This window comes from Leptonotus elevatus, chromosome 7, assembly GCF_054856555.1.
Source record: "Leptonotus elevatus isolate MCC_2025b chromosome 7, RoL_Lele_1.0, whole genome shotgun sequence".
NCBI classification, from domain to species: domain Eukaryota; kingdom Metazoa; phylum Chordata; class Actinopteri; order Syngnathiformes; family Syngnathidae; genus Leptonotus; species Leptonotus elevatus.
Genome location: NC_141245.1, coordinates 5,994,895 through 6,007,069, shown reverse-complemented (window position 1 = coordinate 6,007,069; position 12,175 = coordinate 5,994,895). Strand labels below are relative to the sequence as shown.

Sequence of the window (12,175 nt, the reverse complement as noted above, 5' to 3'; positions counted from 1 at the left end):
TATGTTCAAACACTGAGGTACCACTGTATGTAAATTATTGCTGTTTTTTGTAATCTTGTGTTTGCAGTGGCTACTTTCTATTCAACATTGGGGGGTCCAGCCATCGCTCACGGACTAAATGAGACAGAAATTACGTTCATCATCACCAGCAGAAAGCTCCTGGAGACCAGACTCAAGGTTAGAAATCAGTTTGAACACCACTCATTCTGGCAATGCATACTAGTGTGATGCAGGACACAAACAAAATGTAGACGTAAGAGGTCAGTTTCACTCATGTATGCTGTATACAGATATTTCTCTTTTACAGCATAATTATTTCCACCATTTATCTGGACAGTAATTCAACATCTCATGCATTATTCTCTGAACTCTATTGAGAATACAATATAACTGAAATCACGTGTTTTAGGATATTCTAGTTAAAGTTCCAAAGCTGCAGTGCATCATAGTGGTGGACAAAACTCCGACCTCATGGCCCGGCTATCCCAGTGGCATAAGCATCTATAACATGGCCGATGTGCAGAGGATGGGCGGCAAAACTGAAAATGGTAAGTAAGTTAGCAGGTTCCTGGTACAAAATTTTTGTATTTGTACTGTGAGGTCTCTATTAAGCAATGGATGGCTAAGGAAAAGCATGCTCCTCCTTGCCTCCTTTTTGTTGACATTCCATTGGATTTGCATTGATATGCTTACGTAGGATAGAGGCTAGGAATAATTCAATTCAGTAAATGTGGATGGAGCACAGGATAGGAGGACATTTATGTTTATACTCTGGACTGTTAATTTCACATGATGTCCATTTTTAGAGCACTAACGCCTACATGACAGTCTGAGGGAAAAGAGAGGACCAAGCTCTCTTTCATCTGACTTTTTTTATGGCCAGCTGTGCTTATGTGTTATTTTAGTTTACATATCGAACTTCAACAGCATTGCCAAGATAATTGTCTAATTAGAGGCATCATTCTACAAGAATCATAGGAATTGCTGGCTTTTCCATGACCATATCCCAGATTGACGACATGCTTCTATCACATCCAAGTCATCCTTGCCTTTGGGAAAAGTGCACTCCACCATTAGTTTCTTATTGATTATTAATCCATCCTGGCATGTTTGACAAAAAGTAAATAGAAAATGCAAAGGCATACATTCAGACTATATTTATCGGATACTGACATAGTATTTATCACTGTGTAAAAAAGAAAAAAAATAATCGACATGATGTGCTCATGCATGCATGCATGAAGCATTCAGTGTTATTACACCGTGTTCCAAAGTATTATGCAAATTATGTTTTTGTCTGATTTTTTTATTATTAATAATTTTCAAGTCAACTGTTTTTTAAACAAACCTTCCCAATGATAACACAATTTTTTGTAAACTGTTACACACAGCAGGGTTTCAAGACATTTTATAGGTTGTAAAGAACTGAAAATAGTCGTTTGATGAATTTGCAGCATTCTTAGGTTGTTGTATTTGCTGAAATAAATTATTTCAATCAAAAATATCTTAAGCCAAGTTACATTTTGTGATACAACTTTGTGCCATGACTTCCTACGACAAGCCTCAACTTTAAATATGTTTTTTAAATATACTTATATATATAATATATATAAATATAATTTTGTTTGTATTTGTTTTTAATTCAGCAATTTCTGAGCGAAATCAGCCTATAGCTTCCGACATTGCGGTCATCATGTACACAAGTGGATCCACAGGTACTCCTAAAGGTGCCATGATCTCCCATAGCAACATTATTGCTGCCACCACTGGATTGGCTGAACGGATACCTAACCTGAGGTGCGCAGTTTTATATACCGTACTGTTAAAAGGAACCCTGACTGTAATGACAAGTTTGCTCTATAATATTTATTTGGTTGTTACTAACGTAGCTATGAGATTAATTTTTCAAAAACCATTTCCAGTTTAATACATTTTGTAAAAACTTTATTTGGACGTACGCCGCCATTGTTTTTTTTATGTCACAACGCATTCAGTGCGTAGTGACGTAAAATGGCGGCAAGCTCTCTGGCAGCAATGTGAAATGCCTTTTAAAAAACCAGGTAAGCCTCCGTAGCGTCCCTTTTTTTATTTTTATTTATTTTTTATTTTTATTTTTTTTATTTTTTTAAGAGCTCAGTATTGTTCATTCGGAAATGTCATCATCATTGCTCTTTTTTTTTTTTTTTTTAATATATATATATATATATTTTTTTGTGTGTGTGTGTGTGGGTGAGTATGTGTATGTGCGTGCGTGTATTTGTTAGCTCACCAGAAAACCTATTAGAAAAAATCTCATACCGTTCACCTAAACCAAACACCAGGAGACCCGAGGGGACCGAAGAAAACCAAGGAAGGCGAAATCCAGCACCGACCAGACACCCCCCACCAGAACTCCTCCCCAGCCCAAGAAACATCCAGACCCCAACAAATCCAAAAAACATAAAATCAGGGATTCCTCAAGAGACCAAAGGAGAGACCGAGAAAAGGAAGGAAGGACAGACGAAGCCGCGTGAGATCCGCAGACACCAGCCTCCACCGATTCAATAACCTGAGGAGGAAACAGATTGTGTCTGAGTTTCGGTAGATGCTGGTGTGGTGGATCTGGCATGCATGAAAATCTCCACCAAAGAGGGGAGCCGACGACCCCCGCCGGAACAGAGCAAGCGCAACACCTCAGGGCCCCCCAGGCCGCGGCAGCGCCAAAGGACGACCCCCGGGCCCCACCAGGGCCACCGGCCGGAGAGCAAACCCAGGAGCAGGAGCGCCCCCCGCCCCTTCCGTAGCGTTCCTAAAGGGACGATCAAAACTGTGTCTGGAGAGCACGGCATGGGGGAGGGTAACCTGATCGCATGTTATTTCTTTAGGAACGCTACGAGGCTAAACTTGCTTTCTTTATAAGCGTTTTACATTGCTCGGCGGAGACGGAGATCCGGCCGCCATTCTACGTCACTACGCACTAAATGCGGTGTGCCATAAATAACAATGGCAGCATACGTCCAAATCAAGTTTCTGCAAAATGTATTGAACTGGAAATGATTTTTGGAAAATTAATCTCATAGTTATGCTAGTAACAACCAAATAAATAATATAGAGCTAAAGGGTTCCTTTTAAGTTTGGGTTCATTGCTGTCTTTGTGCCATTGCCTATGACTATCAAGCTATTTCTCCCTTGCTTGCTATTTCTGATATCCTCTACTCTAATGTTTGACTGTGGACATTCTTATATTCAAAACAAAGTACTGGAAATTCTTTCATTTTACAATGAAAACATTTGGTTTAAACGAGACAAGTGGTTGAAATTTAAGCTTTTATTTCCAGGTATTTGGGTGTGATACCCTGTTTTTTTGGGCAGGGGGCAGATCTGTGTAGTTGCCCGGGTGTATCCTATTATATTGAGTAAAGAGCACTGAGGCCCCGTCCAGATGGAAGTAAAGTCGGCTTCGCTCCTCAAACAAATCTCGTACACACAGACGCATTTCAAGACTTGCGTGTGTCCAAAAGAAGACGCTGAGGACGTTTAACGGCTGTAATGTATATGCTAGGTCTGGAGTGGCGCTGTAGCGCAGCCACTGCGAGTTAATGGAAAGTGTAGAAGAATAATCAGCGAAGAAGATGGACACTTTTTTTTTTTTTACTTCATTGCAATCTACAGAACAAACATGGCTTTGCATGTATCAAAACATGAAAAAGACGAACACAGGAGAAGTGACAATGACGGGTGATTCAAGTACACCACCACTTGTTGAACGTGGGAATAAAGAAGCAAAATATTTTGCTGCAAAAGCTTATATAAGCAAGCTAAGGAGGCTGCGCAAAACTGACTACGACATGGCTATCCGCCATTGTTGTTGACAGACTGACGGTTTGCGCGCAGTCACGCGAAAATTGGCGCATGCGTCATCAATCTGCGACAATGCGTCGTCATCGAGCTGCGACCATTACGTCATCACTGGAGGATTATCCTGCATATGGTGTCCAGACGGATGCGTACGAGGCGCGTTTTGAAATTGTTCCACTTTGGAGCCCGGTTTCAAAAGTGATCGGTTTCAAGCTCCAAAACTGCGCCATCGTGTGGACGAACGGCCTGAATGGTAAGAAACTTGAGAGGATACATTGAAACTGGCTTTTGTGTGGACGGGGCCTGAATGTCTATGCTCAGTTTCAAATTGAGGGGGAGAGAGGCTGCAGTCAAAGACTAGAAAAGCATCACAAAAGAAGAATGCAAAGGTTTGACAATGTCAGTGGTTGAGGCTGATATAGTTATTGCAAGCAATGGATTTGTAGATAAAATATTAAAAAAGAGATATAGAAAATGTATTTTTAATTGTAATTTCAGGAAATTATTCTGAACTTTTATCCAAGAGTTATAAACAGCGGAGCTAGATGAAGCAGAGCTGCACTGTTAGCACAGGTTAGCATTACCTTCTGATGGTCATGTTGAGGGGGCGGAGGAAGTGTTTGTGTTCAGTGATGTGTCAATACCATCCATAGTAGCCTCGAACACTCCCCGCCGGATGGTCAATTGGTTGCCAATCTTACGAAAGCCCAGCTCACCATTGGCCAGTCAGTATGTGGAATTGGATGAGTACTCACTGCATGAGAGTAATCCATCAAGGAGGTGATTTCTACATGCCAAGTAATACCCTGTGTTATATGTTATAGTATGTACAGATTTTTTTATTCTAGGGGTATTTTTGAGTTTATCGATTTTTATTTTTGTCATACATTTTATCAGTAGACATGGACACTGTTTTAAATTGTGTGTGTGTGTGTGTGTGTGTGTGTGTGTGTGTGTGTGTGTGTGTGTGTGTGTGTGTGTGTGTGTGTGTGTGTGTGTGTGTGTGTGTGTGTGTGTGTGTGTGTGTGTGTGTGTGTGTGTGTGTGTGTGTGTGTGTGTGTGTGTGTGTGGTGGGGGGGGGGCATTTAATGCTTTAATCTTTATTTCTGGTCCATTTTGTGTATCAGATCCACATCTAAAAACCGAAGGAAATAAAAAATAACACATAAATAATATTTTTATGAGATGAACTCAAAAGATCTAAAGATTTTTCCACATACACAATATCACAGACAGTACTGACTGGTTTTCTGAGTCCCCAGAACCCCCCTATAAAAAGGCACACCTGAGCACTAATTATGGTGTCTAATCAGCATCTTGATATGGCACACCTGTGAGGTGGGTGGGATGGATTATCTCAACAAAGGAGAAGTGCTCACTATCACAGATTTAGACCGGTTTGTGAACAATATTTGAGAGAAATGGAAAAAGTTTTAGATCTTTGAATTCATCTAATAAAAATGGGAGCTAAAACAGTTGAGTATATTTATCATCTCAAACCTAAATGCTTTTATATCAATGCCTCACTGGCCCAACGTGTTTTGTAGTGTGTTATGAACAAACTGAACAACTTGTGCTAAATATTGGTCTGTTTGCAGTGAGAAAGACACCTACATTGGCTACCTTCCTCTGGCCCATGTACTGGAGCTGAGTGCCGAGCTTGTGTGTATTTCTAATGGTTGTAAGATTGGATATTCTTCACCTTTGACTCTGTCCGACCAGGTATGGTCACTCGTTTCGTGTTTATGCATTTGTGAACTTTTATTTATTTATTAATAAAAGATAATATTATGTCCTATAACTTGTCATGAAAGATCAACTTAGTTGCAATTTTTGTAATTTTTCACATTTTACGTTTATGGGATCAAACAAAAAATGGACATAAGTGTTTTTCACAGGACAGCGACGATATGTCCACTAGGGTTGGGTATTGCCAACAACCTCACGATACAATACAGAGGTCACAATATGATGTATGACTTTCAAGGCGATACGTTTCCTGATATTTTACAATTACTTTACATACATTTTTATGAAAACAGTCACTCTAGATTATTTTTAACGTATGTTATTTTATCTTTCACTCATAGTCAGCTATGATCAAGAAAGGCACCAAAGGAGATATCACCGTCCTGCAGCCTACCATAATGGCAGCTGTTCCTGTAAGTGAAAAACACCTCGTCTTATGCCATACATGCTGAAATATTGCCACATTCCCTTTAAGCCAATCTTTAGTGTGTGTGCGTGTGTGTGAGATAATCAAAATTAAAGTGCTTTGTGGAGGTTTTTTTTTTTTTTTTTACTCGCGACTGCCACCTCTGGCCTGAAGAGGAACTGCAACATCTGTGTCAAACTCGTGCGCGGGCGAGTATGTGCACACCCCAATAAACTCTTCGTTTTTTTTCAGTTTTCTTGAAGTGTGAACTGTAGTTTGGACTGTGACCGGAGCTGGCCGCTTGTTTTTGTTTTGTTTTTTTAAGTTTCCATCCCAAGTTTGTCATACGCTAACACTAAATGTCCACGGGGACGAGCATGACGTCACCCTCCACTATTGTTTTTTGACTGTTTCTGTGTATCCCGATGAATGACTGACGACCAGTCCAAGGTGTAGTTGAGCTTTTGCCTGAATTTAGCTGTGATAGGCGCCAGCTCTCACGTGACCCTGAACATTATAAGCAATATAGCAAATGGATTTGCGTATGTATGGATGGGTAATTTCAAGAGCTTTTTTACACGCAGGCAAGTTCCAGGCGACATGCTTTTCCCCACTGTATTCTTTCTGCCTCAGCACACTCGTATACACAACAAACCCTTCTAACCCCCCTCATCTCCCAGTGGTTGCAGAGCAAAGGGCAGAGGCCCCCAGTCTCTGGAACAATTCACAGCTGTGAACAGAACGTGAGAAAGCCCCGTGTGGTCATCCCCACGAAATGCACTCTTGCTCACACGCATCCTCACGAAGCCGTGATATGACAACGGCATACTTCCTCTCCCATTACCACTGCTTTGCACGCAAACTTGAATTGCTAACCAGGGGATGTGCAACTTAGATGATGAAGGGAGTCACAATTTTTCCTTCAATGATGCTTGATGCACATAGGACCACGCACTTGCTAATCAGATATATGACCAAAATACCATTTTAAATACAGACAAAATATGCGTGTCTTTTTTATTTTATTTTAACCAATGTACATCACAGTCTCTTAGTATAAAAGATCCAGTCTTCAACAACAAAGGGTTTGAAAATGTAAAAAGAAAATAACCACAGTGTGATTTTTTTTCTTTTTTTTTGTGGTGGAAAGGGAAAATCAACATTTTGAAAGGTCACAAAAATCAACTCAAATTTTTTACATTATTCAGGTAGGCTACATTTGCAGTGCTTGTCATTCCAAATCAGCAAAAAAATTATCATCCTATTCACATTGTAATAAAAATCTGGTACAAGTGCAAATAAGTTATGTCTGCCGTCTAGTGGTGGGTGGTGATATTACAAACGTAAAACTATACAGTGGAACTTGCTACAGTGCAAATAGTGCAAAATCTGAATAATTTGTGACCATTGATAAGCATGGGAATTTTATTTAACACCCCCCCCCCCCCAAAAATGTGGATAAAACTCCAGTGTACATTTTCCATGAAAATTTAGGGATTTCTCCCTCCAAAAAAACTAAGCAAAACAAAAAAAGAAGAAATACATATAAAAACATATTTATTTATTTTTAGAAAGTCAGCGAAAAAAATACGATTTTTTTTTTTAATTAATTGGGGGGGGGGGGGTACCGTTTGCTCATCCTTGTAATAACCCATAAGGACCATCTGTTTTGCATTTTTAAAGGATTTTTTTTCTATATTGTTCTCACATTAACTCATGATTCACAAGCGCTCATCATATCTCTATTGTCCCTGTCCAAACTCCATCCCTACACCTATACCTTGACGACAGGAGATCATGGATCGCATTTATAAGAATGTGATGGCCAAGGTTGAGGAGATGAGCTTTGTCCAGCAAACACTCTTCACTCTTGCCTACAACTACAAATTGGATCAACTCGCCAAAGGCCACAGCGCACCTCTGTGTGACAAGTATGTGAGTTTCTTCAGCAGCATCACGTTCTAATAACATTTACTCTTCACTGCTCATTTTATTCGATAACACGTGCAGCATGAAATGCTGTGCACTATAATACTATGATAGGGACAACATGAGAAACATCACAGTGCATTTTCAAATTCAATGCTACATGTAATAATACATACTTTTACTATATGCTAAAAAATATTTTCTGTATGTGGCCATCTAGATTGGTCTTCAGAAAAGTTCGTGCTCTGCTCGGAGGTCGTGTGCGAGTGTTATTTTCGGGTGGAGCCCCACTCTCCGCTGCCACCCAACGCTTCATGAATGTGTGTTTCTGCTGCCCTGTGGGTCAGGGCTATGGTCTGACAGAGACCTGTGGAGCTGGAACCGTTAGCGAAGGTAAGCAGAATGAAAATTGAAAGATGTCAAGCTGATCATAATCACAGGTAAACCATACATGCTAAATGAGAACAAAACCATTAATTGTATTAATATTTTTCGGTTTCTATAACATGATTACAAAATACATTACTTAATGTCATGTACTGAAGTGTTCAGTGACAGAAAGGAAATTCCTTTTAAGTCTGTCATACAGTTGTGAGTCATCTTTTTGAATGTCTTCCTTACAAATTTACCTTATTTAGAAATCGCACATTGAAATATGGTTAGCTTTTCCCAGACGGACAGCAACCACAAATCAGCCTGCAGCCCACTGGTTTGGGTATTTCCTCTGGGATGGGGGCTACCATAGTGGGCCAGCGGGTCATGTCGCCATGGTATTAAAACTTGTTGCTTGATTCGAGTGCACTTCCTGATCGTGTCTACGTGTGTGTATTTGATCTGTTTCAGTGTGGGATTATAGCTCCGGGCGAGTAGGAGGGCCACTAGTGTGCTGTGAGATCAAACTCAAAGACTGGGTAGAGGGTGAGTGATGCTATATGGGTCAGGAAATAGCACCCCCACCTCACCACGCCCCCCCCCCCCCCTCTCCCTGTCAACACGCACATACACAGCGTTGCTGTCATTTCTTTTATTTCACACGTAACGCACGCAAATTGTGGTCAGAAGTTACCAAACTGTCCACACGGCAATAACGTGGAATCTGGGTCAAACAACTTGGATTTGACCAAACATTTTATGCACAAAGTATAATAAAACAACTTTTGAATAACTGTCCACTGTAGTGGTCATGGTCCCTGAAAGTGTTTTTTTTTTATGTAAAATCTTTAAATCTCATATAAAGCCTACTAAAATGTGGACCTCATAGATGAATTGACCTTGTAAAAAAAAATAATAATTAAATCTTGGAACCTCCCATTCCTGTGGAAATTGAACACTTTTTACATAAGATATCAAATCATACAACATCAGTCTATGGCACACTTATGTTGTCACTGTTCATGTATTTTATTTACAAAATAGAATTTTTGACATGGTGAGTGTGTGTGTGTGTCTCAGGGGGCTACCTTCACACTGACAAGCCATACCCACGAGGAGAGATTCTAATTGGTGGACCCAATGTAACTATGGGATATTATAAGGACCGAGGGGACCAAAGTGATTTCTTTGTGGATGAGAGCGGCCAAAGATGGTTCTGCACTGGAGACATTGGAGAGTTTCATGAAGACGGATGCCTCAAGATCATTGGTGAGATAAAGGAAGGGAAAAAGTGCAAATGGTTATTTTCAAGTTGTCTTAAATGCTAAAATAGTATAGATAGTATCAGACAGAAAATAGTGTCCACTCGAAACTCCTCCTTGCACAGTCTGTTAGATCCACAATTGCCCGCAGTTGTTTGCAGTCGTATCTTTTGCACCTCTCTGCAACTTTAGTTTTTGTTTGAAAGTAAAACAAAGATACATAAATGTTTAACATTTCAGTTATTTAGAATCCACTTCCGGATCACACATAGTGAGCTCGCCATTAAAGGGACAGTACACGTAACAGTATTACAGGATTCATTGTTATCCAAAACACATTGAACAACTTGCATACGGGATGTTACCAAACAAGCTGTCTTTGCGTGTGATTCCAGATCGTAAGAAAGACCTTGTGAAGCTGCAAGCAGGAGAGTACGTCTCCTTGGGAAAAGTCGAAGCTATGTTGAAGAATTGCCCTCTGGTTGACAACATCTGCGCCTACGCCAGAAGGTGAGCTGTGATGCATCAAAGTACGGCTTTTCCTTCTCTACTTTGGTTTGCAAGTTGAATTGAAGTAATAGTAAGAGGTAGTAAACAATGACCAAAGACACAGCTAAACGTGCAGCAGATGGGCATCCGGCATTATCTGACAAAGATGAAGCTATTTTGACAAGAGAGGTTCCTCATCATGGCTTGTGTGACAGTACCTCCAAAGCGATGTGGACTAAGCGGTTGTGTAAACTGTGCCATTAAACAGGCAGCAGAGCAATACTGTTATTTAAACAAGTGCTGATGTGGAAACCCTGAGTGGAGTTAGCACAGCCTGCCCATGTAGCAATAGCAGTTTAGCCGCTACTAACTAGCGCATAAACACCGGACCAAAGCAATCAATCGTGTCGTTTTTTTATCATACACATAATACATAATAATGGTTTGGAAACACTGATAGAGAAAATGGATGGTACTAGAACAATGTCAGTAATCCGATTGTATGGATTCGGATGGACTGTTTTGTCTTTTCTTTGACTTGTTCTGTTGCTGCAGCGATGAGACGTACGCGATTGCCTTCATGGTGCCCAATCAGAAGCAGCTGCAAGCTCTGGCCGACCAATATGAGATCCGCGGCTCACGGGACGAGCTTTGTAACAACAAGGTGATGGAAGAGCTGGTGCTCAAGGTCGTCACAGAAGTCGCTCTAGCAGGTAAGAAGATCGTGACCCAGAAAAGTTGTGTTTGTTTTTTTCTTGCGAGGTGCATGCTGACTATCTACCGTCTTCATTTAGCCCAACTCGAGCGCTTCGAGATCCCTCGCAAGATCCACCTGAGTCCGGACATGTGGACTCCTGAGATGGGACTGATAACTGATGCATTCAAGCTCAAGCGAAAGGAGCTGGAAAAGCTTTACCGCAATGACATTGCAAGGATGTACAATGGGAAATGATGACAAAGACCATGACAGTCCATGTACAAAGTTCCAATTGACAGGGTTTTTGTTTTACTTTTGGACCATTAGCCAGCTCCACTTTGGTTGCTCTTACTTGAATTTGTAGCTGAACTAAAGCAGAATGAGTGCATACTATACTGTAGACATGAAGTTTCCAGGAAGTGCAAACAATTTGTCTGCTGCTGCCTTTTCCTCTCGTGTCCATGTGTACGACCTTAGAGTCAAGTGTTTTATTGTTTCAGATGGGAGTTATGAAACAGACTGTGCTGTGCTAAGATGTTGTCTGTTGAACTCGCTTGAGTTTCACAGCAAGAAGCTTTCCATTGCATTTGATTGCACACTTGTATTTGTCTCAACGAGTTGTTCTTTGATCTTTATTGAAATCTCAAAATGATTATAATTTTGTCTGTCCTGCAGGTCAGGGGACGCTTTGGTCTTTTGTTCTTTTGGCCTGAATATTGATTTCACATTTTAAAATTTGATTATTGTATTCTCCTCAAGCATGTTTAGCATGCGCATTGATTCCAAAAGCACAGAATAATTGCACATTTGAATTGTATTTTCTAAACTGTTTTCTTGTAATGAATGTATCTGAAGTACAATGCTTTGCGCCTTATGGGTTATTTCAAAGTAGGAAACAGATGACTGTTTAGTCTGTGCAGCTCTTGGACTCTGTAACAGAGTGTACTTTCCAATGTTCTGAACACACACTCCAGGAAGAATTCACATTTATTTATGTATATTCTGTAATCGGTGTCATTTTGATGAACAATGCAAACATGAAAATGTCTCATTCTTAGCCAAGAAAGGCATTTGATTACAGAAGATGTTTTAAATAGCAGGAATGAACACTTTTGCTCACGTGTCGTTCATGGCATGGCATTTTTTAAGAAGACAGAGTAACTCATATCTAAGCTAAGGACAGTCTCAGAAGTCTAAGACTTAAACCAGTACATGTAGGGAGCATGATAAAGTTTTATCATTTCTGGTGGGGTTTTTCTTTATTTCTAGGTGCTGTGCTCCAGGGTGAAATAAAAGGACTTCAAATTACAGTATGTATTTATCACGATGTGCCATTGTAAATGGAGATGTTGCTTGCAAGAATGATCTGTATTTATATTGATTTTTTTTTCTCCATTGGAAAAATCAAATGGAGGAAATAAACTTTTTTTTCTG

General features: G+C 40.2%; 1 protein-coding gene across 10 annotated transcripts in view; it reads left to right on the top strand.

The window, feature by feature from the left end:
• The window catches only part of acsl3a (acyl-CoA synthetase long chain family member 3a), a 27,513-nt gene extending 15,338 nt beyond the window's left edge, over positions 1 to 12,175 (top strand). For all 10 annotated transcript variants that reach the window (XM_086079894.1, XM_086079893.1, XM_086079895.1 and 7 more), the window contains 12 exons: positions 68 to 177; positions 410 to 548; positions 1,647 to 1,797; positions 5,436 to 5,559; positions 5,928 to 5,999; positions 7,784 to 7,923; positions 8,142 to 8,314; positions 8,765 to 8,839; positions 9,374 to 9,562; positions 9,951 to 10,065; positions 10,600 to 10,757; positions 10,839 to 12,175. In XM_086079894.1, coding sequence (XP_085936020.1) covers positions 68 to 177; positions 410 to 548; positions 1,647 to 1,797; positions 5,436 to 5,559; positions 5,928 to 5,999; positions 7,784 to 7,923; positions 8,142 to 8,314; positions 8,765 to 8,839; positions 9,374 to 9,562; positions 9,951 to 10,065; positions 10,600 to 10,757; positions 10,839 to 10,996 — 1,604 coding nt within the window. In that variant the 3' untranslated portion in view covers positions 10,997 to 12,175. The remainder of the gene's footprint in view (positions 1 to 67; positions 178 to 409; positions 549 to 1,646; positions 1,798 to 5,435; positions 5,560 to 5,927; positions 6,000 to 7,783; positions 7,924 to 8,141; positions 8,315 to 8,764; positions 8,840 to 9,373; positions 9,563 to 9,950; positions 10,066 to 10,599; positions 10,758 to 10,838) is intronic.